This window comes from Desmodus rotundus, chromosome X, assembly GCF_022682495.2.
Source record: "Desmodus rotundus isolate HL8 chromosome X, HLdesRot8A.1, whole genome shotgun sequence".
Classification (NCBI taxonomy): domain Eukaryota; kingdom Metazoa; phylum Chordata; class Mammalia; order Chiroptera; family Phyllostomidae; genus Desmodus; species Desmodus rotundus.
The window spans coordinates 66,261,793-66,288,456 of NC_071400.1; the positions used below are offsets into that span (position 1 = coordinate 66,261,793).

Here is a 26,664-nt window from a genome sequence, read left to right on the forward strand (position 1 = left end):
AACAGCCATCAGAAAAATATTAAGCAGAAAATTCCAGAAATAAATAATTCATGTTTTAAATTGCACGCCATTCTGAGTAGCATGATGAAATCTTGGGCCACCCATCTCCGTCCCCCTCCCCCTCCCCCTCCCCGCCCACGTGAATCACCCCTTTGTCGCTGTATATGCTACCTGCCCATTAGTCACTTAGTAGCCTTCTCATTTTCAGAAACATTGTCGCAGTATCGCACTGCTTGTGTTCAAGTAACCCTTATTTTACTTAATGATGGCCTCGAAGTGTAAGAGTAGTGATGCCGGCAATTCGGATATGCCAAAAAGAAGGCATAAAGTGTTTCCTTTAAGTGAAAAGGTATGTATGCAGAGGAAAAAAACATAGTCTATCTAGGGTTCAGTACTATCTGTTCTTTCAGTCATCCACTGGGGGTGTTGGAATGTACCTCCATGGGTAAGAGGGGAACTACTGTCCCTGCTTCCTAGGATTAAAACAGAATTAACTCATGTAAAGCACGTTGTACTATGTGCCTGACACATAATAAAGAAAAGAGTATGTAAGTTGTAGTTACTAAGTATCCATGCTTTCAATAAGTGCTCTGTTATACATATGTATACACTCCAGAGAATGATTACACAGTAGCCATCCACATAACCATCATTCATTAAAAAGACCACCCTGTCTCCACTGCTCCGTAGTGCCATATATGTCACAAATCATAAATTATGGGTAAATATATGTGGGGCTCAGTTTGGAACTTTATTGTTTTTAATTACTGTAGCTTTATAACAAGACAATATCTGATGTTGCAAACCCTCTCATATTGGTCTTTTTCAAATAATTTTGGCTTTTCTAGGTCCTTTGTATATCGATATACATTTTAGAATCATTTTGTCAAGTTCCATGGAAAAAACTTCTGAGATTTTGTTTGATTGCATTAAATCTCTAGATCATTTTGGGAAGAATTGACATCTTCACAATTTTGACTATTTCAAATTAGTTAATTTAATATATCTGTCCACTTATTTTGGTCCCCTTTAATCATTTGATTACATTTGATAATTTTTTGCATGGAGCTCTCACACATATATTGTGTTAGATCTACTCCTATGTACTTCAAATTTCAGATAGTGTTGGAAAAATGATATCATTTTTCTCATTTTAGTTTTTGACTGTTTTATGCTGGTATATATTTTGTAAAAATATTTTTTTAATCCAGTGCCTTTTCTGTTGTCAAGCTCTGATCCACCAATGTCTCATCTTTGCCCCGCTCACCCTCCCTTGTTATGGCTCCGCCCTGTGGCCTTAATCCTTCCAAAGCTGAGTAAAGCGAGAGGAGCTGTTTGCAGATGGCACTTCAACCTCGAAAGGAGGATGTCAGCATCTGAAGGCCGGAAAGGTGAGAGCAGCCTTCTACCCCTGCAGACCCTTTGAGCAAGCCTGGGCTCTGCTCTACCCCTGGCCCCTCTGATTCACCCACTGCCCACCAGGACCCCACCCTTGGAGAGCCACCAGGTGACTAGAATCACCCTGTTCTCATCCCAACCAGCCCCAAACACAGCCTTACCTCCAACCTGTGAAGCTGAAACCCACCCCCAATTCTGGCCCTCACCCCTATCCTATCGCCCACCCACCTTCAATTCCAAAGCTAGCCCCAAGCTTAATCCTAACACAAATCTTACCAACCAGAGGGCAAACCCCTGTTAGAGTCCAAACCCCAATATGGATACAGACCTTGCCATGAGTCACCTAACCTCAACCCCAACCCCTGGATGTCAATACTGTTAGTGAATGCTTCTCTGACTTTCCAAAAAGAGTGCAGATCCATTTTTAAAGGCAAAAGAAATTGGAAAGAGAGAACACACATTTAATGATGGTGGTAAGTTATGAGAGCTTGCAGTCAGAGTCTTCCTGGGTTTGACTGCCAATTCAGCCACTTCATCAAATCACTTAACCTCTCTTTTTACATCAGTTTCCTCACCTGCAAAATGGGAATATTTGCTATGGGCCAGACAGTCTTCTGAATACCGAAGTAATTTAATCCTCATAACAACCTTATAATGTAGGTTCTCTTATTATCATCCCATTATACAGATAAGGAAATTGATGCTCAGAGGGGTTATGTAGCTAGCTCATGGCCACACACTGCTAGCTACCAAGTGGTAAGACCGGACTTAAACTCAGAGAGGTTCTTTCCTCCAAAGCTGGGGCTCTTTTTTTAAAAGATTTTATTTATTTATTTTTAGAGACAGGAGAAGGGAAGGAGAAACACAGGGAGAGAAACATCAAATAGAGCTGGCAACCTTTGGCTTTGAGGGACAACGCTCAATCAACTGAGTCATGCCAGTCAGGGCTAAAGCTGGGGATCTTAACCAGGTCAATCTATTGCCCCTCAGAGGCTGAAACAAGGCCAGGGGGATCAAGAATGGCCTTAGCTAAAACCCCAGTGCAAAACTCAGATCCCATCTTAACTTCAGCCCCAACTTTGATCCTAATTCTAATCCCAGCTCATTCAAATACCTAGTCCTAACCCTAAATCATAACTCAAGCACTCTCCACTCCCACCTGTATTTAAAGCCAACCCAAAAATGCAGTTATTGAATTTAACCCTAAATCTGCCTCCTGCTATAAACTGAATGGTACCCCATACCAATTTATATTCTACCCCCAAGTCTAACACCAAAGCCTACTTCACTTGGAAACATAATCTCACCCTCACTTCCCTATAAACTCTCACTCTACCCACAGTCAATTCCAACACTAACTCTTACCTCCCCCAATCCTTAACTCAGTTACCCCTAACTTTTCCTAATTTTACATGTTCTTTTCTCCTTCCCTCAGACAAAGGCATGGGATCAGGGAGGAGGCAGCCATGATTGCCCCAATACCCTGTCCCTCCTGAGTTGATTTCTTCACACAGATATTACCCCAGAGCCCAGTCCAGCCAATGAGGCAGGTCCTGATCCCAAATGGGGGCTGAAACCTGGGCCTGCAGAATCAGGAGGTGAAATCAGCGAGGCATCAGGCCTGGTGACCCCTAAGCGAAGGACTCAGCACAGTAAGCACAAGACAGTGGCAGTGGCCAGTGCCCAGCGGTCACCCCGGGCTCTCTTCTGCCTCACCCTGGCCAACCCTCTACGGCAATCCTGCATCAGCATTGTGGAGTGGAAGCATCCTGCAAGGCTAGAAGCAGGCCTCAGGGGTGAGGGTCACCAGGGTACCCAGAGTCAAGGATTGGGTCATGACTGGAATGGAGGAGGGCTAAGGTCACTTGGAGTCAAGGGTCAAGTACTGGCTTCAAGGGGGAGTTGAGAAAAGTGAAGGTCAGTCACTAAGGGTTCAAGATTCAAGGAATAAATCACAGCAAGATTTGAGGATGGCTAAGTTTTCCAGGGGGGTCATAATCAAGGCCTTGATCAGGGCAAGGGGAATGTCAGGGCTGATCACCTTGGGATCAAGGGTGAGTATTGGGTAGGGAGGGCCCCAAGGGAATGTGGGTGTTCTGAGGCTGCTTTGCATGGGTCCTTGACTGTGTGTACCTGAGGCCCTTCGACATCCTCATCCTGCTGACCATCTTTGCCAACTGTGTGGCCCTCGGGGTCTACATTCCCTTCCCAGAAGATGACTCGAACACTGCCAACCACAACCTGGTAAGGCTTGCTCCACCCTGCCCCGCCCTCAGAAACAGACCCAATCGAACCACACCTCAAGCCTTCCAGCCAGGCCCTGCCCTTCTCTGATCCAGAAGACTCATCCCTGCCCAGCCCCACCCTCTGTTCTGGCTACACCTATACCCCCACGCAGCCACCCTCAATCCGCAGCCCAAATAACTGCCGGATCTCCGGCTCCGCCCCCAGGAGCAAGTGGAGTACGTATTCCTCGTGATATTCACTGTGGAGACCGTGCTCAAGATCGTGGCCTACGGGCTGGTGCTTCATCCAAGCGCCTACATCCGCAATGGCTGGAACCTACTCGATTTCATCATAGTTGTGGTCGGGTGCGCGTCTGCGGGAGACACTCCTACTCTAGTTCAACTTCCCACCCCAGGCCCGCTGAATTTGGAGATCAGGGAAGCGACCGCTTTAAACTTCCCCTGTTCGGCAGTCAGAATAAGGAATATTAACATATTCTATTTGCATTTCCGGTTAGAGACTTGTGCTTTCCTGAGGAAAGGGGAGGGGTGGGAGGGAGTGCCAAGGCCTAACCTCCCGCCTCATCCCTTGCTCCCCCATCAGGTTGTTCAGCGTGCTGCTGGAGCAGGGCCCCGGGAGGCCTGGGGATGCTCCGCACACCGGGGGGAAGCCGGGGGGCTTCGATGTGAAGGCGTTGAGGGCATTTCGGGTGTTGCGGCCACTGAGGCTGGTGTCTGGGGTCCCGAGTGAGTGTAACGCACCCCCGGGGTTGGAGGTAGGGGAAGGGAGCGGACGGAGGACTGAATGGACCCCACGCTTACTTCACCCGGCCCTTGCTCTCTGCAGGCCTGCACATAGTGCTCAACTCCATCATGAAGGCGCTGGTGCCACTTCTGCACATCGCACTGCTCGTGCTCTTCGTCATCATTATTTATGCCATCATCGGACTCGAGCTGTTCCTCGGACGGATGCACAAAACGTGCTACTTCCTGGGATCTGGTCAGCTAATTTACCCCTCCCAGGACAGGACATGCCCCCTCCACTGGCTCCTAGGCCCCACCCTCTTCTCAAAGAAACCCCAATTCGCAACGCTTCACCGACGGGCTCAAGCTCAACCTCAGATAAACGAGCCCTATCGGTACATTCAAGACTCCGCCCTCAATCCCAGATTACGGCCACCCCTCTCGCTAGTAACTCCGCCCTATCACAAGCCTCTACCCTCCAGTCAAGGACCCCTGCCCCCGCACTTAAGACTCCATCCTCCAGGACTGGCCCCATTTACACCGCCCTTTCATCAGGACCCCAACCCAAGCCTTGCTTCCACCCCCTTTTTAAGAGCCCCTCCAAAATTCACAAGACGCTGCCCTCAGGCTGATGTCTCACTCTTATTTACAAAATTCTACCCCAAGATTTACAGTCCCACTCCCCAGATCCCTACAGTAGGGACTCAGCTTCCCAGTGGTTCAGAATCCTGACCTGGCAGAGTCAAGGGCTAAGGGTTGTCCTTGATTTAGAAATATCTAGCACCCTGAGTTGAACTTCCCAGGTGGACAGAGCTACAGGGGTGGCTGTGAATGTGGTGGGTGTGTCTGAGCCCAGAGCTCTAGTCTTCTTGCAGAAGTGGAAGCAGAGGAAGACCCATCGCCCTGTACGTCTTCCGGCTCAGGACGTGTGTGCATGCTGAACCAGACCGAGTGTCGCGGGCGCTGGGCAGGGCCCAACGGAGGCATTACTAACTTCGACAACTTCTTCTTCGCCATGCTGACGGTCTTCCAGTGTGTCACCATGGAAGGCTGGACCGATGTGCTCTACTGGGTGAGGTGGGAGGCAGGCACACAGTTCGTAGGCTGCACCTGCCTTTCTTCACTGAGCTCAGGCAGGAGTGTCTGCATACCCTGAGGGATGCACACCCTCTCTCTCCCCAGATGCAGGATGCCATGGGGTATGAGCTGCCCTGGGTGTATTTCGTGAGTCTTGTCATCTTTGGGTCCTTCTTCGTCCTCAACCTTGTACTTGGAGTCCTGAGTGGGTGAGGAGCTTAGACACTCCCCTCATCCTGACCCTCAGCCTCTGCCTCTTTTTGAAAATTTCTGTCAAACTCCTAAGCAATCTTCAAAACTCATCTGAAACAACCCTTCACTCATTCAGTCAACACTGAACATGTACTGTATGCAAAGCACCATTTTAGAAAAGGAACAAGAGACAAAATCCCTGCCTTCCTGAATATTACATTCTGAGAGGGTAGAAGAGACAGACTATAGCAACAGACACAATAAATAATATACATGTAGTGTTTTATATGAAATATGTGCTACAGGAAGAAAGGAAGGGTAAAAATAAGAATGTGAAGGCTTCTGGCCAAGATGGCAGAACAGGGGGAAAAAACACGTGTGTATTAATTTTGATCAAATCTACATTTACACTTTGGATTTATGTCACATTTGCAAAAGTTGCAGTTGAAGGTACATTAATTGGTCTTATGCTTTTCTTTACTATGTATTATTGTGGATAATAAAAACATGTTTGCAAAGCCAAAAAAAGAGGAAAGGGGAGATCTTGCAGTTATAAACAGGGACATTCAGGACAGGCCTCCTCGAGAAGGTGTTATTTGAATAAAAATATGAGAGAGATAAGAGAATGATCCATTTGGCTATCTGAGGAAGTAGTGCCCCACACAAGGGGAACAGACTGTGTAAAGGCTCCAAAGCAAGAATGTGCTTGGCATATTCAAAGAACAGCAAAGAGGCCAGTGTAGCTGGAATAGGGAAGGTGAAAGAGCCAAGGTGGTTCCTCCACCTTGCCCTCTATCCTCCTTCTTCAGGGAGTTCTCCAAGGAGAGAGAGAAGGCAAAAGCACGAGGGGACTTCCAGAAGCTGCGGGAGAAACAGCAGTTAGAGGATGACCTGAGGGGCTACCTGGACTGGATCACGCAGGCAGAGGAGCTGGACATTGAAGACCCCTCAGCTGATGGCAACTTTGGTTCTGTGGCTGAAGAGGGCAGGGCTGGCCACCGTAGGCAACCCCAATCTGGCCTGTTCCCTGCTCCATGCAGGCATCAAATGCGGGCTGCCCTCCAGAGACCCAATCCCCACCTGCAACAACTCTTGGCCCAGCCCTCAACTGTGGCCTAGAATACAGAACCCAGACCCAGAACCAGATCCCCTTCCCAACTGTACCCAGAAAAAAGATTCCAAGTAACCCACCCCCTACACACACTCATAGCCCTAACCCTGCCTCAGGCTATGCTCTGAAACTGTCCTCTCTATCCCCACAGGGCCACAACTGCAAGAGCTGCCCAATAGGAGACGTGGACATCTGCGCTGGTTCAGTCACTCCACCCGCTCCACACACTCCACCAGCAGCCATGGTGCGGATCCATCCAGGTTGGGGAGGGGAGCAGGATGGATAGGCAGAAGAGAAAGCCAAGGGTGGAACCCAGGGGTCTTCATGTGCTGACCTCTGTTCCCACTCTTCCCACAGCCAGCCTGCCAGCCAGTGACACTGCTTCAATGGCAGAGACTCCAGGCGATGAGGAAGAGGAAGGAGCTCTAGCCAGTTGTACACACTGCCTGTGAGGGCCCCAAGTCCTTGACCCCTGACTCAGCCAAAAAAAAAACCCAGTCCAGACCCTCACTCCAGTGTTTACTTTAGCTTCCAACCTAGACCTCAGCCCCTGACCTCTGACACCAGCCACTGACAGCTAGCTCCTCAACCCCTATGACATCCACCTCCCATCCCCCTCTTTTGCAGAAACAAGATCATGAAAACCAGGGTCTGGTAAGTTGGGGAAGTTATGTGACTCCTGGACTCCATGACATTATGAGCCCCACCTGAGTCCCCCAGGGCAGGCTGAGGTAGGTGATCTCAGCCAATGGGTTCTCCTTTCCTCCCAGCCGCAGCTTCCGTCGAGCCAACCGGGGCCTTAGGGCTTGCTGCCGGCGGGCTGTGAAGTCCAATGCTTGTTACTGGGCTGTGCTGCTGCTCGTCTTCCTCAACACACTGACCATCGCCTCAGAGCACCATGGGCAGCCCGTATGGCTCACCCAAACCCAGGGTGAGACCCCCCCAGCCTGCCAGTCCTCTCTCCCAGCCTCTAATTCCCTCCATCCCAGAAGCTCCAATGCAGGATCCCTCAGGTGCCTCAGACCCGCAGACACTGCCTTCCACGCAAGTAAATGCAGGAACCTTAGCTGGTCCCATCCCACCTTGTAGCTTACACTTATATAGTACTTGCTGTGTATGTCAAGTTCTGTTCTCAGCGCTTTACATGAACTAACTCAACTTCTCTTCACCACAACATTATGGGAATTAAGTACTAAGGCACAGAGTACTGAGTACCAAGGTACTGAAGAGTCAAGTGACTAACCCCAGGGCTCAGCTAGTGAGTGGCAAATCCAGGCAGCCTAGCTCCAGAGTCCATGCTCTTAACACCACACTGGACAAGTTAACTCCTCTATGCTTCAATTTCCCCATCTACAAAATGGGGCTAGTAATAGTATTCACTTTGTGGGGTGGGTAGGAGGATTAAATTAAAGTGAAAAGTGTTTATAACATTGCCTGGCCTACATGAAGCTAAAACTTTATGAGTGGTAACCCTTACTAGTATTCATTTTAATCTCAACCCCAACCTTAATGCTGAGCACACTTCTAACCTCAATCTTCAAACCAGCCCCAGTCCTAACTAAAACCCAGACTCTAACTCTACCCCTGGAGCTTTTCCAGACTCATGGAGGCAGACTGAGGCCCCACCCCAAATCTTCCCTTCACCCCAGCTCCAAACCCCTCAAAACCTCAACCACTCTGACCTACAAATTCATCCCTATGCCTAACCCTAGCCCCACCTCCAGCCTGTCTACTCTGATACCATCTACCCCAGATCACCCCATGACCCTACCTTCCCACATGTCACCACGGAAACTGGCCAACCCCTCCCCCTCTCCCCACAGAGTATGCCAACAAAGTGTTGCTCTGTCTGTTCACGGTGGAGATGCTTCTGAAGTTGTATGGTCTGGGCCCCTCTGCCTATGTTTCCTCCTTCTTCAACCGCTTTGACTGCTTCGTGGTCTGTGGGGGCATCCTGGAGACCACACTGGTGGAAGTGGGAGCCATGCAACCCCTGGGCATCTCCGTGCTCCGATGTGTGAGACTCCTCAGGATCTTTAAGGTCACCAGGTGTGTGGATGGGGGAGGGAGGACAACTGGAGCCCCAAACACAGACCCCAACAGTCCCCACCCCAGGTCCAATGACAACTTTATCCATATCCCCATTTAATTTGCAAATATCCATTGAGTGCCTACTGTGTGCCAGATGTCTTCCCAGGCCCTAGAGAAACACCAGGAATCAAAGCAAACACAAGTTTCTGCCTTCGTGAAGATTCAAGTTCAGTGGGGAGATGTCTACTCCATTTCAATCCTGTTCTTCGGCCTCAACCCTGTCTCTGAACTCAACTCCATGTTCATGCCCAACCCAAACCCCATTCCCCAACCTTCAATTTTAACACCATCCCTAGCCCAACCCCCAACAGCTTGTCATCCACAAGCCCATTTACAACCCCAACATCCAATCCCAACCACATCTCCAACCTCATCCCTAACTCACAGGCTCATGCCCATCACTAACCACAAGCCCCACATCCTTAACTCCTCACCATCAGGCTATCTCCAACCACAACCCTGTTCCTAGCCCCAGGCCCAATCTTATCCCCATCCTCTCCTCTGTCCCAACCCTCAACCCCAACCTTATTCCCAACTCAATCATCTACAGCTCCAAATACTCCCCAACCCCTAACCCCAACCTCGACCCGAGTTGCAATTTGTAATCCCAACCCCAGTCCTAATCCCAACCTAAAACCCAATTCTAGCTCCATCAATTTCCATTTACCCTCTATCCTAACTGCTCCTCCCATTGCTCCTCTAATGCTTAGCCCCAGTCGCAACCTTCTCCTCTCTTCTTATTCTCACCTCACCCCAGCTCCAAAATCACCTCTAACCCTAACACCAAAGGTAATTTTAACCTGTCCCACCCCAATGCATCCTAACTTGGATCCCTGTCCTGGCTCCTGACTCACCACTGGACATGTCAACCCTGCTCCCTCTATCTCTGCTGCAGACACTGGGCATCTCTGAGCAATTTGGTGGCATCCCTGCTCAATTCGATGAAGTCCATCGCATCCTTGCTGCTTCTCCTCTTCCTCTTTATCATCATCTTCTCCCTGCTTGGCATGCAGTTGTTTGGGGGCAAGTTCAACTTTGACCAGACCCACACCAAGCGAAGCACTTTTGACACCTTTCCCCAGGCCCTCCTCACTGTTTTTCAGGTGGGGCGTGGAAACCATGGGATGAGTGGGTCAGGGACACCCTAGGGTGCAAGGAGGGTCCCAAGAGCTTCATGGTGAACTGCCATCCCCAGATCCTGACGGGTGAGGACTGGAACGTGGTCATGTATGACGGTATCATGGCTTATGGTGGCCCCTTCTTCCCAGGGATGCTGGTGTGCATCTATTTCATCATTCTCTTCATCTGCGGCAACTGTATCCTTGGAGCCTTGGAGGACAGTTGGATGGTGGCAGGGGGGTGGTGGATAGGGGAACCTGGGCAGTCCACAGGCAGGCTACTTGTCCATTCTTTGCAGCCTGAGCTCACCCCAGACATACTGTTGAACGTGTTTCTTGCCATTGCTGTGGACAACCTAGCCAGCGGAGATGCAGGCACTGCAAAGGACAAGGGCAGGTGATGTCTGGTTCCAGCCCCAAGACAGTCTCTCCCTGGATCCCTGCCTGGGAACCCCCAGATACATCCCACACCACCAGAGATGCTTCAGTCACCCTGGCAACCCCCACCCCCAGACCCAACCTGCCAGTCCTCGTTTATTCAACATGCATTTATTGAGCACCTGCTTTGTGCCAGGTTCTGTTCTAGATTCTGAGCAAACAGCAGGGGTCAATGTAGACAGAATTCTCTCCTTCATAGGACTGCCATTTGAGTTAGGTAAGACAAGCAAAACACAAACAAATGAATATATAGTACACTTTAAATATATGTAAATAATATGGGACAAAGAAAAAGAAAGTGAAATAACATAATAGAGAGAAATAAAGATTGCTATTTTAGTTAGCGTAGTCAAGGAAGGTCTCTATACAGAGGTGACAGTTGAACAAAGAGAGCTGAATAAAGTGAGAGAGTGAACTATGCAAATATCTGGGGGAAGAATGTTCAAGGCAAGGGGACAGCAAATCCAGAGGACCTGAGGTGATGATATTCTTAGCACATTCAAAAAGAAACACCAGAGAGACCAGTGAGTCTGGAGTGGAATGAATAAAGGGGAGAGTGGTAGGAGGTGAGCTCAAGTGCGGGAATAGGGAGGCCAGACTGAGAGTGTTCTGGGCCACGGTGAAGACTTTAGTCTTTGGTTTTTGCTTGAGTGAGTGGGAGCCATGGGAGGGGTGTGAACAGAGGAAGGATGTGCCAGACTCAGGATTTAACAGGATCCTTCTGTCTACCATGAGAACAGACTGTGGAGACCAGGGCGGAAGCAGGGAACTTCTGTGGGGTCTAAGAAAGGTCTGTTCTGACTACAGTGCTCCCCCTCAGCCTTACCCATCTGCTGTGATCCTTAGCAATCACTGCCCCCTCCTTGTTTCCTCACAAAGGGAGAAGAGTACTGAAGGGAAACCCTCACAGAAGAATGGAGCTTTGGTGAGTTAGAAACCTGGACACGGTCTAAACCTCATACTACCAGAAATACCTGTCTATGTGTTTGTGTTTTTAACTCCAACCTCTGCCTATTCAATCCTTCATTATTACATCCCTTTCTGTCTCCTCCACCATAGATGACCCCCATCTTTCTGTTCCCAGGTGCCTGGTGGGGAGAATGAGAAAGAGGAAGGTGCAAAGAATGAAGAAGCAGGCAAGTGACCAGGGCCAGGTGGAGAAGGTGTGGGACCCTCGGGACAACACCCAAGCAGAGCTCTTGATCCTTGAGATCTTTCTGTCTGGACAGCAGCCTTTTCCAAGATCATCTCAAAAACAGTGGGCTTAGTGTGTGGCCATCAACATTTGGGACACTGAGATTAAAGATTAACAGATGTTTTGTTTTACTGCAGAACTTCTCAGCCTTTATTTTATAATAGCATGTATACAACTGTGAGGATGGTGGTGTTTATTCAACACACATTTGCTGAGCTCTTATTTGTCCCAGGTACTGTTCTAAGTGCTGGGGACACAACAATGAACCAAACAAACCAAAATCTTCTCTCTGACATTTTGGCAGAGAGATGGAAAGAATTTACCATGTAACAAGCACTGTTCTAGGTGCTTTACATACATTTTCTCAATTTATTCTCTGTTTTTTGATCTTCTGGTACCAGGTATGGAAGAAGAGGAGGAGGAGGAAGAAGAGGAAGAGGAGGAAGAGGGTGCAGGGCGTGTGGAACTCCTGCAGGAAGTTGTACCCAAGGAGAAGGTGGTGCCCATCCCTGAGGGCAGTGCCTTCTTCTGCCTCAGCCAAACCAACCCGTGAGTACTGGGGGTGAGGGTAGGTGGAGGAAGGGCTGCAGTAGATGGCAGGCCAAGGAGCAGCCAAAGTTCAGCCGGGCATGTTGCAAAGCCTGATACAACAGGCCGGAGCTGCATCCCTTGGGCTCACCCAATCAACTCTGTTGTCCATGGGTTCTAACCATGGCCCATTCCCCACTTTCCAGACTGAGGAAGGCCTGCCACACCCTCATCCACCATCATGTCTTTACCAATCTTATCCTGGTATTCATCATCCTCAGCAGTGTGTCCTTGGCCGCTGAGGACCCCATCCGAGCCCACTCCTTTCGCAACCACGTGAGCCTTTGGGGGGCACTGCCAGGAATGTCCTAGTGGGCACAAGCAAGGACCAGGGTAGAGACAAGGAGAAGACTCCTACCTGGGCAGAAAAAGAGTGGCAATAATTGCAGCCTTTACTGTATATGCAGCACACTTGCAGAAGTGCCAGGGAAGAGATCAGTATTCAGCTGAAGAGAAAGCTGTGCTCAAAGAGGTTGAACAGGTTGAGTGTGCCTGTGTAGCTGGGTAGAGTCAGAGAAGCCCAAATTTGAATGCTGGTCTTTCTGATGGCCAAGCCTTTTGCCTTGTAGATAAGTTCTTGATGATCATAGGGGAGGAAAGGAAGGATGGAGGGAGGAAGGGACAGCAATGCATAGAGAGGTACATGTGTGTGTGCACATGCATGCACACACACCTGGGATACCCCTCAGCCATGACTCAGTGACTCCTCCTCTTGCTCATTCCCCAGATTCTGGGGTACTTCGATTATGCTTTCACCTCCATTTTCACTGTGGAGATTCTACTAAAGGTAACTAATGGGCCCCCAATCATACCCCCAGTTGCCCCAACCCACCCCCTACCCACCCCTGCAGCTCACCTCTCCTGTTTCCATCCCTTCCTACCCCTTCTATCCCCAAATCTGGGGTCTAGCCTGATGACCTCTTACCCCCAGATGACAGTGTTCGGAGCCTTCCTGCACCGAGGCTCCTTCTGCCGTAGTTGGTTCAATCTGTTGGATCTGCTGGTGGTCAGTGTGTCCCTCATCTCTTTTGGCATCCAGTAAGTGACCCTTTGCCCACCCCACTCCTCCAAGATCTGAGGCCAGGTCTGAATCAGGACCTGAGGACTGCTCCTTCCCCAGCTCTAGCGCCATCTCGGTAGTGAAGATTCTGCGAGTACTCCGAGTACTTCGACCCCTTCGAGCCATCAACCGGGCCAAAGGACTTAAGGTAACCCCCACCCCACACAAACCCACAGGACCTAAGCCCTTCCTGCCCCTAGGGCCAGGATCACTGGTCAGATTGACCATTTGCATTGATGCATGACCACATGAAACCACTCATGCCTCACCACTGGCCATGTGACCTGACCCAAGTTCCTTAACCAATGGCCACATTTTTCTAATCTGAGTCCCTGGTGTGTGGCCACATATCCTTACCCAGAAAACACTTATTCCTAATTGGTGCCCACACACCCCTGGCCCACATCACTGCCCCTTGACCACATGTTCCTGACCACACATCGCTGACCCACAACCACATGTTTCTGACCCAAGTCCCTGAGCCCCATCCATGCCCAGAGTCCCTGCCCCATGGCTACTATGGCCTGCGGTATCCATTAGCCATATTTCTGGGTACCTGCAGCACGTGGTGCAATGTGTGTTCGTGGCCATCCGGACCATCGGGAATATCATGATAGTAACCACACTCCTGCAATTCATGTTTGCCTGCATTGGTGTGCAGCTCTTCAAGGTGGGAAAAAACACTGGAGGGAGTCCCAGGCATGGGTGAAGGTGGGGGTAAAGTGTGCACCTGCTTGACAAATATCCTACCTGCAGGGGAAATTCTACAGTTGCACTGATGAGGCCAAACACACTCCCCAAGAATGCAAGTGAGTGGCCGAGACCATGCCCTCGTGGGGCCCAGAACCCTTCCCAAAGGCCACAGAAGCCCCTAGAGGTCACCAAGGTCTCTGAAGCCCCTAGAGCTTCCTCCCAAGAACTTCAGAGATGCCCCAGATTTTATCAAGGCTTCCAAGACTCTTAAAATTCCCCAAGGCTCCAAGATACACCTCCAGAACTCTCCCAATAATGGCAAAGGCCCTCAGATCTCACCAAACCCTAAGAGCTCCCCCAATACCTTCTCCGAAACCCTCTCCACATTCCCCAGTGTTACCTACATTCCACTCTGGACCTCCCAGCCATCCCCAAACACCACCTCCCCCTGCTGCCACACACCACCCAATCCTCAACTTCCATCTTGTGACTCCTGTGGAGGGTAGTGCTTACAAGCATGGGCTTTGAAGTCAAACATTCTTGGTTCAAATCCATACCATAAGATTCCTAACCTTGTAATTTCTTACATTTCTTAATCTTGCTGAGTCCAATTTTCCACAACTAAAGAATGGGGATTTTTAAAATGCAACTCTTACAAGATTTTTTTGTAAGAAGTAAATAAATTACTACACAGAGAGTGTGCTACAATGTAAAGTTAGTATGTATAAAGCCTAGTGCCATGCCTGGCATAGACTTAATACTGATCAAATTGGCTACTATTTGTATTACTTTTTTCTGGGTAGCGATGATAATGATGATAATGGTAATGAGAGCTAATATACAAGAATGGGAAAAAAGTAGGTTTACAGTTGTAACACAAATGAGTCATACAATAATTAATAAATAATAATACAAGAATAAACTCTATTTCATGTACTCGCATCTGCAAACCTATCTTTGCCCACCCCTGTATGTGGTGCCAACTATGTGCCACACATTATTTTCATTAATTGGCTTAACTGATCCTTGTAACAAGCAAGGAAATACATTATTATTAGTCCTATTTCATGGATGGGGAAAACTGAAGCACAGAGAGGTTAAATGCTTAAGGTCACACAACGAGTAAATGGAGAGGCAGGATTTGAACCCAGGCTATTCAGCTCTATCACTATGCCCTGCTGCCTCTGTACCAGGAGATCCCAGTCCCCATTCCACAGCTCCCCACCCCTCCTCACCCACCCAGACTGTCTGCAACATCCACAGGGGCTCTTTCCTGGTCTATCCTGATGGAGACGTGTCACGGCCCCTGGTCCGGGAGCGGCTCTGGGTCAACAGCGATTTCAACTTTGACAATGTCCTTTCAGCCATGATGGCTCTATTCACTGTCTCCACCTTCGAAGGCTGGCCTGCGTAAGGGACAGGGCCCCGGGAAGAGCAGGGAACAGGGAAGGAGTATATAGAGAACTGACTTAGAATCTGCTGAGGATGAGTGGGAGGGTATCTTCAAATGTGACAAAGTCTCCCTTGAGACTGAATGGGGTTTTCTGGGGACTGGTGGGCATGTCAGAAGACTGGGTGTGGGTCTTCCGGTAGCTGGCTGGGGTGCTTTGGGAACCTGGGTGGGTGGGACCTCCAGGAATTGGGTAGAGGTCTCTGAGGTGGAAGTCCAGAGAATACTGAGTAAGATTTAGGTGGGGGGGAGATAAAGTCAATACCTGGGGAGACTGGTTGGGGCTCCCAAAGAAGATGGAGTGGGGGATTCGGGAGTTCCAGAGAACTGCATAAGTGTTTGGGGTAGTAGTTGGAGATTTCTGGGGGTATGGAGAAGGGAATTCAAGTTGACAGGACAGGAGATTTAGAGATCTTTGAGGGGGCTGATGTGGGAGTTCTGGGAAACTGCCTGGGGATCACTAAGTGGATGGAGAAGGGGACTTGTGGACCTGTGGGAGCGTAAGGGATCTGTGGGGTGTTTGAGGGCCTGGTGGAGGTCTCTTGGGATATGTGTGGAAGTCCTAGGTGATTAGGTCAAGGGATTTAAGGATCCTTGAGGTGACAAGCAGGAGATTCTGGGGTATCTATAATAAGTGGTCTGGGGAAGATCTGAGGGGCCTGGGATATCCTCTCACCTGCTTCCACTGGATCCCCAGTCTTTTATACAAGGCCATAGATGCACATGCAGAAGACCAGGGCCCCATCTATAATTACCATGTGGAAATCTCAGTGTTTTTCATTGTCTATATCATCATCATCGCATTCTTCATGATGAACATCTTTGTGGGCTTCGTCATCATCACTTTCCGTGCCCAGGGTGAGCAGGAATACCAAAACTGTGAGCTGGACAAGAACCAGGTGACTTTTGACCCCTGATCCATGACCACCAATCCCCCACATATACCTTCTTGCCTCAAGACCCCACTGCTCACTAATGCCCTACACCCATATGCAGCGCCAGTGTGTGGAGTACTCCCTCAAGGCCCAGCCACTCCGCCGCTACATCCCCAAGAACCCACATCAGTATCATGTATGGGCCACTGTGAACTCTGCTACCTTCGAGTACCTCATGTTCCTGCTCATCCTACTCAACACAGTTGCTCTAGCCATGCAGGTCTGACCCCCCCCCACCCTGACCCCACCAGACATTCTATTCTATCTACACAATCCCATGGGAACCATTAGAAATGCTTTAGGCTGCAAGTAACAACCCCCCCCCCCGACAGGTATGCTATAAACATATTTGCCACATTTCTTCAAATTTAAGACCAATAATTGTAAGTCGAATCCTGACTTCAGAAATCTAAGAATGTGAAAAAGAAATGGCAGATGGCAATTGTAAGTTGCCATTAATTGTGATGTGCACCCCAATTTCAAAGATTCTTAACTGTGAAAAGATGTGTATCCTAGAGTCAATGAAATATGGTAGTTACCTCACATAACATGACGTGTAGAGGTAGACTATTTGCTCATTGGTCATCAAAGACCCAGGCTCTATCTTTCTGCCCCACCATTCTTAGTAAGTTGGCTTTCATTCTCATGATTGTTGCTTCATAGTCACAAGATGGCTGCCACAGCTCCAGGCATCAACACTACATTCAGAGCATAAAAAAGGAGGGAAGGTTGCACCAGAGGATCTTCTTCATTTGACCCTTTTGTTGAAAAGCAAAAATATTTTTCAGAGAAACTGCCCAACCAACAACAGATTTATGTTTCTGTCTCAATAAGAACTAGCAAGAGAAGCTAGAAAATCAAGAGCTGGGCTTTCCATTTAAAAAAAGGAATGAAATCTTACCATTTGCTACAATATAGATGAACCTAGAGGGTATTAAGCTAAGTGAAATGAGTCAGACAGAGAAAAACAAATACCATATTATTTTATTTATATGTGGAACCTAAAGAACAAAATAAACAAATAAATGAAACAGAAACAGACCCATAGATACAGAGAACAAACTGATAGCTGCAAGATGTGGAGGGAGTTGGGGGGCTAGGAACAAATTGGTTGTTACAAAATAGTCATGGGGGTGTAAAGTACAGCATAGGGAATACAATCAGTAATATTGTAATAAGTATGCATGGTGCCTGGTGAGTACTAGACTCATCAAGGGGATCACTGTGTAAATTAGATAAATGTCAAACCATTATACTATATACCTGAAACTAATATAAAATAATATTGAATGTCAATGTAATTGACAGATTAAAAAAAGTTGGTCTCCCCCAATATCCATAATGGAAAGCAGATAATGTGAGGGGTTTGGCGAACCCATAGTGCCACCACATCCCCAGACTGTTCTCGCTTCTAGCCAGAGAACATTTGGTTAGGGATGGCAGGTGGAAAATCTCTGCTTCAGGCTCTGCCCACACACCTAATTTTCTCCTCCAGCACTATGAACAGACTGCTCCCTTCAACTATGCCATGGACATCCTCAACATGGTCTTCACTGGCCTTTTTACTGTTGAAATGGTGCTCAAAATCATCGCCTTCAAACCCAAGGTGCTCCGCAACCCTAGACCCACCTGCAGTGGATGAATTCCTTGGGGTTGAACTCCTTGCAGAGCTCTCAGTGGGGGCTGCAAGCAGGGAATCATGAGACTAGAGGACGAGAGGGATCCAGATGCAGGCCCATCATGTGGTCCAAGCTGGGCCTTGTCTCCCCAATTCCCCCACGACTACTGGCCCCCTACCCTAGCTTCCTAGATCTGAGAAAACAGGACTCTACTTTCCTCCTGCCTACAGCATTACTTTGCCGATGCCTGGAACACATTTGATACTCTTATTGTGGTGGGCAGCATAGTGGACATTGCCGTCACTGAAGTCAACGTGAGTACTGGCCTCTCCACTAACCTACTCTCCCCCTACTAAACTTTCCGCACCTGAACCCCAGGGCTTTCTTTCAAATGTGCAGGTGACTCACACTGACTCCCCTTCACCCCACTCATGGAGACTCAGTGCTCCTCATGCTAGCTCTATCCCTTCTGAGTCCCTGTTGAGTTTAGCCAAAGTCCCCCTCTACCAGCTCCCTAATTCCATTTGCAACCTATCCTCTGGCGCCACCATCACCTAAAATGACTCTGTTATTTCTATTATTGCCTTCACTGCCTCTACATCACCCTCCATTGGCTCCATCATCTCCACCAACTCCTGCTTTGGCTCCATCATCTCTTGTGATTCCTTCATTGACTCCATTTCCTCCATCATCTCCAACACTGGGTCTTTCACATCTCTGTCATTACCACGGACTGCACCACTGGCTCCATAATCTCTTCCATTGGATATTACATGCTTCTATAACCTCAACTGACAATGCTGCTGGCTCCATATCTCCGTCACTGGCTTCACCATTGGATTCCCCATGGATTCTCTCATCTCCATCATCTGCATAAAACAACTGATCCCATAATTTCCTCCATTGGTTCCAATATCTTTCCTCTGTAATCTCCTGTACCCTCTCCTCTCCTTCCACCCTCATTACCAACCTTTCCCACAACTATCTTGATCCACTACCACATAACCTTCCCCATCATCCCTTACATAATCACTGTACCACCCGTTATCCTCTATAACTGTTCATCATTCTCCCCTGGTTCATTTGGGCCTGTGATCACATCATCCCTCTCACCTCTATCTTGGCCATATCTCCCTCCAGAATGGTGGACATCTTGGCGAGGTAGCCCCCCCCCATTCCTCAACAGGGAATTTCTGCTTCTTTCCACACCCACCCTTCCTTCCTTTTTTATTAAAGAGTCCTTAGAAATGCTCCCTGACCACCCTGGAGCCTGACTTCTAATGGATTTAGGGGCTGGGAGGGCCAAAGCATGAGGCAGGGAGGTGACTGGGGCAAATGTGGGCTGAGCATACACATCACACCCCCAACTCCAGAGCTCTGAGGACAGTTCCCGCATTTCCATCACCTTCTTTCGCCTCTTCCGAGTCATGCGGCTGGTCAAGCTTCTCAGTAAGGGTGAAGGGATCCGCACATTGCTCTGGACATTCATCAAGTCCTTCCAGGTAGCCACCCCACCCCTTTAACCACCCCTTGCTCCCAGCTCACACCTCTCAGCCTGGCACTTTACCAGCCCCAGAACTATATCTTCTAGTGTGCCACACCCACCTACAACTTACCATTTCCAGTTTTCTCTCTTTTCTAGGCTCTCAATTCCCAACATGTCTTGGCCTCACTGACCTTTTTCTATTCTATTTAATACTGTATCCACATTTGGGATGTACTGGTAGTCATGACATGGGCTCTTGGGGGATGAACCACATTTCTCAGTAGGTCCAGGCTTGAGGGAGCAGGGAATTCTAGGGATTATAGTTCTCTGACTGGACCTGAGTATTTATCCTCCTCTCCATCCCCATAGGCCTTGCCCTATGTTGCTCTTCTCATTGCAATGATATTCTTCATTTATGCAGTCATTGGAATGCAGGTGAGTGGGGACCCTAAGAAGCACCCCTCAGGCACTTCTCTGCTAAGGGGAGACATGTAGGAATAGCCCAAAAGTGAGGTTGGTGAGTGGGAAGACAAACAGACATGCTGGATGACCCTGAGTCAGTTCACATATCTGTAAAATGAGATCAGCAGTGCATGCTTGTCAGGGTTGTGAGAACCCTTTAGGCATTAGGGGTTGTGAAATGGGTGGCAACCTGCAAGGGGCAGGAATTCACCCCTCTGACATAGCCCCTGTGTGCCCACAGATGTTTGGCAAGGTAGCTCTTCAGGACGGCACACAGATCAACCGAAACAACAACTTTCAGACTTTTCCACAGGCTGTGCTGCTTCTGTTTAGGTGACATCTGCCCCTCTCCCACCATGTCAGTCCCCAGTATGCTCTTGTGGGCCCCAGCCTGCCTTAGTTGTAGAAATAACAGGACAGCATGTGGTTCCATATTGCCTGGGACCTTTTCTGGCTGTGATCTGAATCTTTTAGAATATTCTAGCCTCAGCCATCCTTTTTCTGCCTGTAATATGTATCCCCTTCTTAAGCCTCAGTGCCCCATCTGTAAAATGTGAACATGGCAGTCATTAATATGGCATGCCAGATTTTTAAATGTCAAAATGTTACTTGTGCCAGATGTAGCCCCTGGCAGGAAGTGGGTCATCTCCTAACCTCTCCAGTCCCTATAATGCCATTTCCCATGACTTCATACCCTCCCCTCCAGGATGACACCCCTATGTGATCCCCAGGTGTGCCACTGGTGAGGCATGGCAGGAGATAATGCTTGCCACCCTTCCCGGGAATCGATGTGACCCTGAGTCTGACTTCAGCCCTGGCGAGGAGTTTACCTGTGGTAGCAATTTTGCCATCGCCTATTTTATTAGCTTCTTCATGCTCTGTGCCTTTCTGGTGAGATCAATTTTCCCATAACTACCCCCAGTGCCATAAGTACTGGCCCTGAAGTGTCTGGGGATGTCAAATGAGGTGGGGAGCCCAAATCTTCAGAGTAGGTGAAAGGGCTGGCCTGTTAACAAGATCATTTCAGGAATTCATGACCCAGTGACCATATTAGATTACCTCAGCCTCCCAACAACCCTCCACACCCTGCTCTGCCCTTCACCTAACCTCCCTGCTCACTGGCCCACAGATTATAAATCTCTTTGTGGCTGTGATCATGGACAACTTTGATTATTTAACCAGAGATTGGTCCATCCTGGGCCCCCATCACCTCGATGAATTCAAGAGGATCTGGTCTGAATATGACCCTGGGGCCAAGTATGCCCTCTAACCCCGTATCTTGTATCCCAGGGGACAGTGCACTGCCCCACACAGTCTCCCAGCCCCAGAACCTCTGGCCTACTCCTCCCATTACCCAGCCAGTAGATGCTCCAAGGTCCCCACTTCCCCTGTCCTCTGCCTTCCCCTCCCCAATGAATGCCTTTCAATTCTGCCCTGGCAGGCCCTGGGGTGTTGTTGTTGGGGAGAGGTATCAATGAGCTGGTGGGGTCTTGAGAAAGGGCTAGAGGGGCTATCTCCAACCCAGTAGTGCCTCCCACCCACCCCACCTGCCCAAGGGGCCGCATCAAGCACCTGGATGTGGTTGCCCTGCTGAGACGCATCCAGCCACCGCTGGGATTTGGGAAGCTATGCCCACACCGAGTGGCCTGCAAGGTCTGTGCACCCTCCCATTCCCACCTTGCCTCTGAGACATCTGTCCACCATCTGGCAGGGGTGGCAGAGACTTTGCCTTAGATAAGGAGAGGGTGGTTGGTTGCATTATCAAAGGTTCTGCACCCAGGCATTCATGCCTGCATCTCAGGCATTTGCCCAAAGTGGGTTTCATTTCCCTGGTATATACAGAGACTTGTGGCGATGAACATGCCCCTCAACTCAGATGGGACGGTGACATTCAATGCCACACTCTTTGCCCTGGTTCGGACATCCTTGAAGATCAAGACAGAAGGTGGGGGGCAGGCAGGAGTGGGAGGGTCCCTGGGGAGGTTGCAGGGAACAGGGAGCAAACGGGAATGATGAGCCCCACTCCTAGCTCTGAAACTCAAAATGGGTGACTTTGGCTTCTCCAGACCCATTTCCTCACCTGTCCAATAGGGGCAGTGGGTGACTGAGGTAGAAGCTTGTGAAGCCCCTCCAACAGTGAGGGAGTGGCTGTGAAGGGCTCTTCCTATTGGCTCATGCCCGGTGCAGGGAACCTGGAGCAAGCCAATCAGGAGCTGCGGATTGTCATCAAAAAGATCTGGAAGCGTGTGAAGCCGAAGCTACTAGATGAGGTCATCCCCCCTGCTGACGGTGAGCTATCCCCACCCCAATCCTTGAGCTGGCCTCTGAATGTTAGATCATTGCTCATCAACACAAAAGCAGAACTGCCTGGTGTGGGGGCGGTAAAGGGGAGTCCACGCTGTGGGTAGGATGGGAGGATCAGTGAACCCCTAAGTGACTTTGCCTCCTCTCCCTTACCCCCAGAAGAAGAGGTCACCGTGGGCAAATTCTATGCCACATTTCTGATCCAGGACTATTTCCGCAAATTCCGGCGGAGGAAAGAAAAGGGGCTACTAGGGGCCGAGCTACCCCCAAGCACCTCCTCTTCCCTTCAGGTTTTCAGAGTGGAGTCTGGGTGGGTGGGGGGTATGTGGGAGCACTGTGGCAGAGGCTAATTGCCCTCTTGGTCTCATGGAGCCTATGTCACAGATGAGGAAATTGAGGCCCCAAGACCCACAGAGAGTCAGGGGTGGCTGAGGGGCTCCTTCCTCCACCCCACACTCTTGCATGGGAAGTAGGCTCAATGAAGGGGAAGTTTAGACCCTGAACTGTCCTGCTTCCTTATTTTTCCACACTCACAGGCTGGTCTGAGGAGCCTACAGGGCTTGGGTCCTGAGATCCGGCAGGCCCTCACCTGTGACACAGATGAGGAGGAGGAAGAAGATGAGAAGGACCCAGAAACAAACCAAGTGAGGACAACAAGTTTCCAATTCCCCAGGACTGTAAAGTACTCCCTCAATCTCCTGAATGACTTTGACACTGCCGCTAAGTAGAAGCACTCCCCCCACCCCCACAATAGACAACTGTTTATTTGGTACCTACCACCCACTCAGTATGGGAGGGCAAGACTCAGATTCAGCCCAGTCCCTGGGAAGCTCATTGGAGACACACTATATGGCCAAGTGACTTAGATATAACATGGATGTAACAGTCCTGTGACTCCCACAGGCTCCAATGGACTCCCAGCTGCCATCTCATAGGAGCTCTGTGATTTCTGTGTCTCCACCTACTGGGGACAAACTTCCACATTCACTCTCCCTTGGACCCAGTGATGATAATGGGGTTGCTCCCAACTCCAGACAGTCCAGTGTGCCCCAGGCTGGATCTCATGCCCAGAGGTATGGTCAGGAGTCTGAGGGAAGATTGTGAGGGAAGGCAAGGACTAGCCACTATATAGGAATAACTTCAGGGGGCATAGGAGTGAAGACTTCTAGTGAAATTTGGGAGATAGGATGGATTCAAGGGCTCAGGTGGGAATAAAAGGTAATAAGAGATTCCTGTGAGAAAGGCAATGCAAAGGTTTAATGCAAAAAGCATATGATGTGGAACTAAAAGGGTTTAAGTTAAAATCCTGAATCTGGCATTTGCTAAGTGATCTTGGGTTAGTCACTTAGTTTTCATGGTCCTCAATTTCCTCACCTGTGAAAGGAGGATAATAATAGCACCTTGCCCTGGTTGATGTGGCTCAGTGGACTGAGTGCTGGCCTGCAGACCCAAAGGTTGCTGGTTCGATTTCCGGTCAGAGCAGACGCCTGGGTTGAGGGCCAGGTCCCCAGCTAGGGGCGTGCGAGAGGCAGCCAATCGATGTTTCTCTCACACATCAATTTTTCTCTCCCTTTCTTTCTCCCTCCCTCTTCTGTAAAAATAAATAAATAAAATATTTTTTAAAAATAATAGCACCTTATCACATGGGCATAATGGAAGGATAGAATGAGATCACACCTGGCTTTTACACTCCAACACACCCCCATTTCTAGTGTTGAAGTTGTCTCTCTAACAAACCAACTTTGATTTTTTTTTTAAACATTGAGTCTTTCCAGTGAGAAAAACATCTCTTAAAAGAAACCCCATGTTAACTTTAAAATGACAGGTTAATTTTATGTTATGTGAATTTTCCCCCAATTAAAAAAAAATTAGAAGTCTGGTGTTTCTGTAAGGGAGGGGGCATAGCACGAGAGGGAACCAGGGACCCAGAACCACATATTTGGGAATCTGATCTGCCTAACTTGCCTCACTTTCCCCAGGAGAAGTTCTGGGGCTCTCATTTTCACTATTCCGGAAGAAGGAAGTTTTCAGCCCAAGGGATCTGAAGGGCAGGAGAAACAGTATGAGGAAGAGGAAGTCCCGGGCCAGGACTCTAACCATGACAAGTAGGATGAACCCATGTGCAGGAGGGCAGGATTAATGGCACCCCATCGCCCATTTCCAGGTCTGAGCTCACCCCCAGCCCTCCCTCCTTCCCATACAGGCTCTCTTACTTAGATGAACAGGCTGGGACTCCCCTGCGCCCCATCCTTTTGCCATCTCACAGACCCCAGAGATACATGGATGGGCACCATGCTCCACGCCGCCGTCTGCTACCCCCAACACCTGCAGGTGAGAGCATGCATGGATCCTAGGGGCCCCCAAAACCCAGAAGGGTGGAGGGCTTGGGATGCACTGACATTCTTCTTTGCCCCTGGGCATCCCCTACACCCCCACTCGCAGGTCAAAAGTCCTCCTTCACCATCCAGTGTCTGCGTCGTCAGGGAAGTTGTGAAGATTTACCCATCCCAGGCACCTATCATCGTGGGCGCAACTCAGGGTCCAGCAAGGCACAGGTGAGGTGGGGTGGGGGCAACACAGTTTGAATTTATCAGACCCACTGCATGACAAGCCCTTCTGAAGAACAGGGCACATATGAATTCACATATTCCTCACTGTACCTGTGAGGTGAGTACTGTTATCAGTCCCAGTTTACAGATGAGGAAACAGAAGTCCAGAGAGGCTTACCCAAGATCACACAGCTAGAAAGTGGCAGAGTTGAGATTTAAACCCATGTCTTCTATGCTCATAAATAAACTCAAGTTTAGTTTATATACATTCATTTTGACTCCAGTTGTGTTTGGGGGGGGGGTAAGAGGTAGGCACAGAAATAAGTCTTATATCCTCATACCCTACCCATCAATTACTGTCCCTCTGATGTTTATTCTGGTCCAGGGTTCCTGGGCAAACCCTCCCCAGCGGGGTCGGCTCCTGTATGCCCCACTGTTATTGGTGGAAGAGGGTGCAGCAAGGGAGGGATACCTCAGCAAATCCAGTGGGCCACTTTGCACCTTCACCTGTCTGCATGTGCCTGGAACCCACTCGGACCCCAGCCATGGCAAAAGGGGCAGTGCTGACAGCCTGGTGGAAGCTGTGAGTGCAGAAGGGACATGGGCAAGAGGAATGGGTGAGAAGGAGAGAAGTGGGGAGCTTGGGAAGGAGGGAAAAATGGTCCCCAGTCTCTGTGCTGTGCACATAGCTCTCCCTTTACTCTGCAACTTGTACTCAGCATGACGTGAGTGCCACTGTCCCCTAGACTTCCCTGCATATCCTCATGGGTACATCATTTATCCATACTGATCTCTCTATGCATGCTGCTTTGACTCCATGCTGTGCCTTCTGTCAACTTTGATCCTATCTGCACCCCCCAGGTGCTCATTTCCGAGGGCCTGGGCCTCTTTGCCCAAGACCCACGCTTCGTGGCCCTGGCGAAGCAGGAGATTGCAGATGCATGTCGCCTGACACTGGACGAGATGGACAGTGCTGCCAGTGACCTGCTGGCACAGGGAACCAGCTCACTTTATAGTGATGAGGAGTCCATCCTCTCCCGCTTTGATGAGGAGGACCTGGGAGATGAGATGGCCTGTGTCCATGCCCTCTGAATTCACACCCCTACCCTACTGCTCAATAAACTTCCTGCCCTCCCCTCCCCAGAGGGAGATAGGCATGGACCACATGCTTGGATTTTGATATCTTTGTGTTCTAGGCCTAAGGCTGCCCAGCAGCCCTCATCAATCCATCCCCGCTTCAGCACCGAGTCACTGCCCACACACGGGTATTTCCGGAAACCAGGACAGCTAGGTTTGATTATTCAGAGTCAGTGACGGAGGGAGGAGGAGGAGGAAAAGACAGTAACCCAAAAAAAGCTGGAAACAGAGTGGAGGTGGTGGAGGAAGGGGACGGCCCTGAACAGAGATGGAGGAAAGAGAAGAGAAGGGGCTTGGGTAAGGAATGCAGTAAAGTCAGAGATCCCACAACAGGTCAATCAGGTCAGACTGAGGAAGGACACACAGATGAAAAGGAAAGGATAAACCAGAGAAGAGTTCTGCTAGTAGAAAAGCCTGGAGGTTTAGAACTGCCTTGGTATGTGATGTGTCAGGCAGAAGGGTCCTCTGATGGCATTGGGAATTCCAGGAGGGTTAAATTGTGATCATCCTTTCTCCCACTTCCCACATTCTGCCTGAGAAAAAGAAAATCTAAATGCATTGGCAAAAGACATGGGTGACAGCAAAGGATGGGGCTCCCAGTCTGGGGTAACCCACTCAGGGCCCATTTAGCTTTTCTGAGACCAGCGAAGAGTAACCCACTCTCTTCCCACACAGATCTCAGACCTTCTTTTTCTGTTTCTTGTCCTACCTTTAGTCACTGCCCAACATTTGGGATCTCATTCATTCAGTGACTGTTTACCCAGCATTTACTTTGTGCCAGGCACTGTTGTG

General features: G+C 49.3%; 1 protein-coding gene across 17 annotated transcripts; it reads left to right on the top strand.

The window, feature by feature from the left end:
• Positions 1–1,336: 1,336 nt before the first annotated feature.
• On the top strand, positions 1,337–25,891 carry CACNA1F (calcium voltage-gated channel subunit alpha1 F). Of its 17 annotated transcripts, none has more exons than XM_053917492.1 (48): positions 1,337–1,391; positions 2,913–3,162; positions 3,537–3,642; positions 3,850–4,136; positions 4,228–4,370; positions 4,471–4,623; positions 5,243–5,439; positions 5,550–5,653; positions 6,446–6,636; positions 6,899–6,991; positions 7,105–7,195; positions 7,375–7,401; positions 7,518–7,678; positions 8,571–8,796; positions 9,734–9,941; positions 10,034–10,154; positions 10,272–10,353; positions 11,274–11,319; positions 11,479–11,530; positions 11,991–12,138; positions 12,324–12,453; positions 12,905–12,964; positions 13,109–13,215; positions 13,298–13,385; positions 13,800–13,907; positions 13,994–14,046; positions 15,194–15,340; positions 16,078–16,279; positions 16,377–16,535; positions 17,811–17,921; positions 18,165–18,248; positions 19,075–19,095; positions 19,308–19,436; positions 19,790–19,855; positions 20,124–20,215; positions 20,614–20,773; positions 21,012–21,139; positions 21,439–21,535; positions 21,725–21,827; positions 22,070–22,171; positions 22,346–22,476; positions 22,723–22,830; positions 23,090–23,259; positions 24,166–24,291; positions 24,390–24,517; positions 24,629–24,741; positions 25,121–25,318; positions 25,597–25,891. In XM_053917492.1, the coding sequence occupies exons 1-48, from the start codon at positions 1,367–1,369 to the stop codon at positions 25,825–25,827; spliced, it is 6,063 nt and encodes a 2,020-aa protein (XP_053773467.1). In that variant the 5' UTR covers positions 1,337–1,366; the 3' UTR covers positions 25,828–25,891. The 17 variants fall into 17 exon arrangements, with proteins under 17 accessions (XP_053773467.1, XP_053773468.1, XP_053773470.1 ...); XM_053917493.1 differs by having other exon boundaries at positions 22,349–22,476; XM_053917495.1 differs by having other exon boundaries at positions 6,446–6,603.
• The last annotated feature ends 773 nt before the right edge of the window (positions 25,892–26,664 follow it).

Coding starts and splice junctions, on each gene's coding strand:
- CACNA1F (XM_053917492.1), top strand. CDS start 1,367: ATGTCAGCATCTGAAGGCCGGAAAG. Junction 22,172..22,345: donor GGTCATCCCCCCTGCTGACG/GTGAGCTATCCC, acceptor CCTTACCCCCAG/AAGAAGAGGTCACCGTGGGC. Junction 24,292..24,389: donor CAGGACTCTAACCATGACAA/GTAGGATGAACC, acceptor CTTCCCATACAG/GCTCTCTTACTTAGATGAAC.